Genomic DNA, 7,225 nt, shown 5'->3' on the forward strand with positions numbered 1-7,225 from the left:
TCTGACATTCATTGTTCAGAGGAAAAGAAAGGTCAGACTTATCAAATCTGCATTTATACTTCCATGACATTTTTCTCCAACCATGTTTTTTTGAATTAGAGGAGCAAGACAAATGTGGCACATTTCAGAACAGACCTTTCTTGGCTCAGCACTGCTGCCCTGCTGAGCAGCTCCTCGGCAAACAGCTGCTATGGATCAGAGGGCAAAAAGATGTGGAAGGCAACTTGGACCGTTTGCTGCTAGACATATCCCTCATCAGTGTCCTAGTCTCAGTGCTCCAAGTTCTGGGTAGCCCAAGCAGATTCTTGGGAAGTGTCCAGGCAGTGTTTAACCTGCTTAACTGCTGCTTGGGAAGAAATCTCAAGATGGACTCCTAAAACAGCATCAGCCCAAATAAGTTAGTACAGATACATTGAGAAGGTGGTGGTTTCTTAACTATGACAAGGTTCAGTTATGATTTTATGACTTGTGAAATGTATAACAGCTAAAGGCAGCCCTCACTTTCTCTATTACTTTTTGACCAATTCACAAACAGTCACAAACACGGATTATACTTCCTATTATACAACATTCATGCAAGATACGCAGTGAGCCCAATGATGAGATTACATTCAAATACAATTCAGACACTGCAAGACCACCTCTGACTCTGAAGTGTGTTTCTACCTTTGTATAATAAAGCACTAAAGTTTCCTACAGCACTCCTCTGATGTATGATTCTCTGTATTTAAGGATGAGGAAATTAAAGTACAGCAAGATTAGAGAAGGTATCTTTTTAAAATCTGCTATACATTTTCATAGATAATAAAAAAGTAAACCCAATAAACTGTGCTCTTTTGGGTGTCTGTTTATAGCTTTTTACTGAACAAACTTACAAATAGGAATATTCATAAGAACAATGCGTTATGCCCAAGAGCAAATGAAATTCAGGTAAGGTAGGTAAGTGCCTTGGCCAGGACTAGGGCAGGACAGCACAGAGACCTGGGGCTGTCCTGCCCAGCAGCCCAGCCAAACCCAGTGCTATTGGCTTCCTTCCTCTTCAGGAGGCAGCATCATTTCAAGATGAGGCACTGTGGACTGGCTAAATCCACGTTTCTGGAGAGCACAAGGGAGCGGTGTTCTGCAAGGAGCTGCTGTGGGCCCAATACTTAGGGCAGGGAGGGCTGAGAAAGATGTTCCTAGGCACAGTTTGGGTTCATTGCAATTTAGCAACTGGTAACTGGCATGCAGTATTCTAACCCAAGGGTGGAAGAAAACTTCAATTTGCACTAATGCATGTCTAAGAAAGGCATAAATCTCCAGCAGAAAAGATGAGAACTACCTGCACTAGAATGGAAGCCATTCAGAAGCCCTACAGCAATGACTGAGTTTTGCCTGATTTACCAGAAGAGGCAGATCACATCTCACATCCCAGATCCAATCCCTCGACTGTGTATGAGAGAATAACAGCAACTGGAAAGTGATTGAAGCCTTTTACAGCCTCCTGCTCTACATGGCACAACTCCAAACTTTGTTCTTTGGAAGCAAAAAGAAAAAACAAAAAAACAACAAAAAGAAAAGAAAAATACAACTGAGATCTCGATCAAATGCTGGTGCCTCAGAAATATGTGGAAAACACTGGGGACTTTGCTGCAGTCAGCTTTCAGCTCAGAGCTCTGATTTTCGTTTTCAAAACATCTACTTTCAAAACCATATTTTCCTCCGCTCTGAAGTTCTTTCTAATCTCATGTGAGAAATTCCTCCTGCAGATGAGCTCAGGTGCACAGCAGCACTACCCTAAAGATGGAAAGCCAAATTGTCTCAGTGTTATAACAGTGGTGGTATGCAGTGAATGCAGTTTCAGGGAGAGTACGTGTGGCAAGTTAATAAAACTGGAGAAGAAGGCCACGGTGCAGGAGTAATATTCCCCCTAACCAGAGGATAAGAAGTTACCCATGGCTATTGAAGAAACAAAATTGGAACCTTAAGTCTACTTCATGAATTAAAGTACACTGACCTTTAGAGGAAGGAATGACTCATTTTCATCCCTGTATGCCCCTTTTTAACACATGCTTCCCACCTTTGCATATGTAAGCAGCAATTAGTTCTCACCAAAAGTTGTTTTATGGGCATTTCAGCTTATTAAGCTTCCTGAGTAAACTTAACAAAGATGCATTTAGCAACACTTGTGGACCAGGTACCCTACAGGAAATGATTTGGTTACCTATGGTGTTAACATGATGAAATACAAACGCCTCTGCAGGGCCAACGCAGATGGGCTCTGGATCTCTGTGAAGCCCATGGAAGCGTGGAGCAACCAGGCACTGAGAGCACTTGCAGGACAGTAGTGCTGTGAACTCAATGGCTTGACTGTTAAACGACAGCACTCCAGTAAGAACACCTTTTACTAACTGTGTTTGGTAACACACTGAGACAAATTGCTTCATGCCCCACACATGCTATTAAAAAGGGAAAGGCTTCACTTTGGTGAAATACCTCTCAGCCAGTATCAGAGCACAACAGCTAAAAAGAATACAACATTATTTACAGGACTCTTTTGTAACTTTAAACTCAATGGGAATTCGGCTCCTTGCAGGTTTTTCTCATCCTGATGTACAATTCAATCTCCATTCCCAGGGAGGATCATTTTGTGAAAGTAATTAAGCAAGGTAATTACATTTTTTTTCCTGGGAAGTGCTGCAATCCTGGGCATCTCCAGCACTTTTGGAAAAAGAAAAAAAAAAAACAAGAAAATCACTAAGTGTGTCAACATCACTAAAGCCTCTTTACACTGTTGATGGGAGGATTGTGTTGTTTGAAATCCATTTCCAATTAGCTTAAGCAATGTAGGAGAGGCTCAGTTGCCTTAGGAAGGGCTTTAGTTAAGCCCTGTTCAAATTAGCTGCAATGGTGATAATAATTGCTGGAATCTGCACACTTATGGGCTGGTGGATGCTGCTCGTGCTGCTATCTCTGTGTCAGCACATCCTGCTGGCAGCAGGCTATGTGGTGTAAATCTAAGGATGGTAGCGATGTGTGGTGTTCATACAGGCAGCACGTTCACAGTGCAAAAAGAATGGACTTTTAACATCCTCCACAATTCCATATGCACATGGAAAAAAAACCTATGTGCACAGCCATATCGTGGTATAAATACACTACAGTTTAATTACTGGCAAAGCAGATGGAGAATTTAATAGCAATGCTGCACTTCAGGAACATCAGTGCAGAATTCAGGAGGAAGCTGGAATTGTTACAGGAGGTCAGGAACAGCTGCTAGGAGAAGGTACTGCTGTGAGATAGGTAGCTCTGCATTCCTTCTGCTCCTCCTATTCCTGCATCCCCTGCAATGGATTCTGCAAGGCTGTATTGCAGTAAAAGCAGCAGAGCCTTGCCTTCAGCATGATTTCACTGGGCAGAGCTAACTGCTGCTCATCTCTCAGCAAAAACATGGATTTCTCAACAGCGAGGACGACACCCAGAGCCTGATGAACTTCACTTAAAGCTCCGTGCTGTACTCACAGCATCACAGCACCTGCTCATCATGAGGATATCCTTCACCCAGGTTAAAAACCACACCTTCATCCTCAAAGATGACAGCTATGTGCCATCCAGCTCGCTCGCTGCTAAAGTCACTGGGGCTGAACTAGCATTAAAAGCGAAGGCTGCATCTCCACTGCCAAAGAGGGAGATCCTTAAGGCAAAGGAACTGCAATTCATAAAGAATTTCCCAAAGAGAGAACAAGAAAAGAGCAGGAGGAGTGGCTTTAGGTGTCTTTATTAATATTTTAAAACTATTTTTCATGCTAACATATTGAGGCAAGAGCTGCAGAAGGCAGGGAGGGAGCACTGGCCTCACCCAGACACTGTACAGCAGGTGATCTCTGCCTCACCTCTGCCAACACTGGCCCACGGAGGGCTAAGACAGGCATCTCACTTCAGCCCCGAGCATAAGACTGATTCACATAGAAACTGTTCTGATGGTCTGCTTTGATTTTAGCTGCAGGCAGCAAGGAATGAAATGAGTTCCATTGGTAATTACTCACATTGCTGGCCCAGATTTACAGTTGAACATAAAAAAAATCAGTTGCTCCAACTTTGTACTCAAAGCCCAGGACTGACTCCCCTCACCACCTGCAAACGTACCTAGGTTTGATTTGTGATCCAATAAGTGGCTACTACTCAGGGACATGCCACCAGCACCTCCACAGCTTCATAAAAGCTACCAAATTGAGCTCATAGTGACAAATTATTTGATCCTGCAGCCCCCTCGCTATTACAGCCTTGGTATGAGAGCCTGAATCAGAGCTTGTGTGAAAGGTACCAGGCACAAGCAGGATGGAAATCTCTCCTGATCATTGCCCGAATTACAAATTGGATTTGAGGATTTGGATTGGATTGAGGAGCTGCCCCCTACCCCAACTTCCCATCCTTATCACCCAGGACTAAAAATATGAGCCAGGGTCTCCTCTTCAGAGATGCCAATCAGTGCTATGTGAGCCTCCGGAGATACATGGCTTCTTGTCATACTGTAGCTGATACAGTCCACCAACTACCATCCGTGGTATTAAAAGGGACAGGAATCAATTCAGTGCCAGCTCACTGTGGCTGAACCTCACCAACAGCTCATCCACACACAGTGGGATGGAGGAGAAAACTGAAAGGTGCAGTCAAAAACTGATGGGTTGAGATAATGGCAGGTTAATAACAAAGAAAAAATAATTCAAAGTAGCAAGAAATACACCGAATGGGTGATGCACAGCACAATTGCTCACCGCCAGCCAACTGATGCCCAGCCAGACCCTGAGCAGCAACAGCCCCCCAGCGTTACCCCGGAGTTATTGCTCAGCGTGACACCACATGGTAAGGACATCCCTGGGACCTGCATGAGTGAGATGTGCCGGCGCTGTCCCCTCCCGGCTTCTCGTGCCCCCCAGCCCCTGCCTGCCTGCAGGGCAGCGTGAGAAGCTGGGAAGTCTTCGGCTCAGTGCAGCACTGCTCAGCAATAACTGAAGCAACTGTGTGTTAACATTATTCTCATCCCGCATCCAAAACACGGCATCCTCCCAGCTACTAGGAAGAAAATTAACTCTCTCCCTGCTGAAAAAAAAAAAAAAAAAAAGCTGGGAGAGAACCGTTTTCTTTGACGCTTGCCTGTCACCTATCATATGTTTAGAAAAAGGTAATAACGCTGATAGCAATGCCCAACAGCATTCGCGTATCACTCGGAGCTCCGGAATGCTTCCACCGCTCCCCGAGGTCCGCCCGCACATAACCTTGGGAATCCCTCGCAGCCCTTGGAGTAAAGAACACACCCTTAAAAAACGATGGGGAGCATCAGACAGCCTGACCTCGCTCCCCCGAGGCTAACGACACTTCCACCTTCGGGTCCCATTTGCGGTCGCCTGGCGCAACGCCCGCACTGCACACAAATCCCTCTGCGCTTCCTAGCAGCCCTCCCGGCCCCCCAGCCCGTCGGTACGTTGGGCGGCAAGGACGAGCCGCAAGGGGAAGTCGCGGCCGGCGGGGGGAGCTGGCAGCGCCCGGCATGCAGCGCCCGGCTCACCTGCCGCCGAGACGTGGAGGAGGAGGCGGGGGCGGGCGGCTCGGATGGCCGCCGAGAGCCCTCGCTCGCCGCCCGGAACGGCTCCGCGGCGCTCGGGCATCACCCGCACCCGCAGCCGCCCGTCTCCGGCGCGGAGCCAGCCGGCGAACGGCTCGCTGAGGTCGAACTCCAGGCGCGCCCCGGCGGCGCAGCCGTCCCGCAGGCTGCCCTCGCCCACCTCCAACACCAGCTGCTTGGCGCGCCGCAGCCGCCGCCCGCCCGCGGACGAGCCGCCGGGGAGGACGAGCGGAGCGGCCGGCGGCGGCCGGGAAGGCCCTCCTCGGGCGGCGCGGAGCAGAGGCGCGCAGTCCAGCAGCAGGCGGCCCGTCGCCGAGGCGCGGCCCGGCGGCCCCAGCACCAGGTCCCGCACGTAGGCGCGGAACAGCGAGGGCACGACGAAGTCCACCGCCAGACTCCTCCTCTGCAGCCGCGACAAGCCGGGACCGTCCCGCGGCCCCGCCGCCCCTGGGGCTAAGCTGAGGGCGAAGCAGGCGGCGGCCAGGAAACGGGCGGACAGCCGGCCCCCCGCCATCGCCCGCCCAGCCGGCGGCCCGCGGGAGCGGTGGCCCAAGAGCGGCGCTGGCGCGGGGCCGCTGCGCCCGGAGCCGCCGCCGCTGCGCGGGCTTTGCCGGCTCCAACTACCCGCCACAACGCGGGCATTACCCGGCGAGCGCTGACGTCACGCTCGAGCCCGCCCGCCAGCAGCCAATGGCGGCTAGGGCAGCCTTCGTTATGCAAATAAAGGGGGCGGGGCCGGGGAGGCGGGGGCGCGCCCGGCGCCCATTGAGAGAAAATGGGAAAGCGTGCCCGGGCTGCGGTGCTTCGGACGGAGCCGCTGCCGCTACGTGGGCCGCGCCCCGGGGCCGCCGCCGCCGCCGCCCGCGCGTGGCGGGGAGCTGCAGCCCGCGGCTCCCGGCCCCCTCCGCTTTCCCTCTTCGCACATGCGGTGTTGGCCGACGCTGCCCATTTGTCTCCCTTAGCTCATTGCTCCCAACCTTCTTTCCGTTCCTGGCTTCTCTCCGCCCCTCCTTACCTCCAAACGGGCCGAGGTCTCCCCGGCAGCCCCGGGTGCGTTCCTTCTGTTGAGAAAAATAAGAGAGAGAGAAGTGAGGGGAAGGAATCTCACGGCAGAAGTCATTCTGAAGATTTGAGCGGAACCGTTCCGTTTCAAAATGAAAACGACAGCCTTTAGAAAGGTTCATGTACCAATTTCCCTTATTTTTACCTATATTAAATACAATAAAATGGCTGTAATTATGTTAGTGCCGTGCCTTAGGATAGCTAATCGTAGCTCATTCATATTTCTGGAAGTTGCCTGCATGAATTAATGACTTCTTATTATCTCTTTAGTTTGATACTTAATGCATGTATATTTTTATAATCTAGGTACTTCAACTATATAATCATTAGGGTGCAATTATTCTGTCATGTGGTTATTCTTCTGCTTATATCAAATTAATGTTAATATACAGATACTCTGGAGCAGAACCACCGAGTAATTCCCCATAATTGTGGTGCTAAAGAGTGTAATTGCAGGCACAATGCTAGAAAAGAAACAAGATCTTTCTGCACAGAGGAGCTGAAGAAGGAACTTCAGGGCAACTGTCACAGGAAGAGTTACATAATGCACTCTGTACAGAA

General features: G+C 49.7%; 1 protein-coding gene across 1 annotated transcript in view; it reads right to left on the reverse strand.

Annotated features, from left to right (window-relative positions):
- Nucleotides 1-5,645, reverse strand: part of ALK (ALK receptor tyrosine kinase) — a gene marked incomplete at both ends in the record, with an annotated part of 285,971 nt that extends 280,326 nt beyond the window's left edge. Inside the window, one exon of the mRNA XM_079532815.1 lies at nt 5,546-5,645. Within this exon, the coding sequence (XP_079388941.1) occupies nt 5,546-5,645 (100 nt within the window). The remainder of the gene's footprint in view (nt 1-5,545) is intronic.
- Nucleotides 5,646-7,225: the final 1,580 nt, after the last annotated feature.

Source organism: Tetrao urogallus (assembly GCF_951394365.1).
Source record: "Tetrao urogallus genome assembly, chromosome: 2".
Classification (NCBI taxonomy): domain Eukaryota; kingdom Metazoa; phylum Chordata; class Aves; order Galliformes; family Phasianidae; genus Tetrao; species Tetrao urogallus.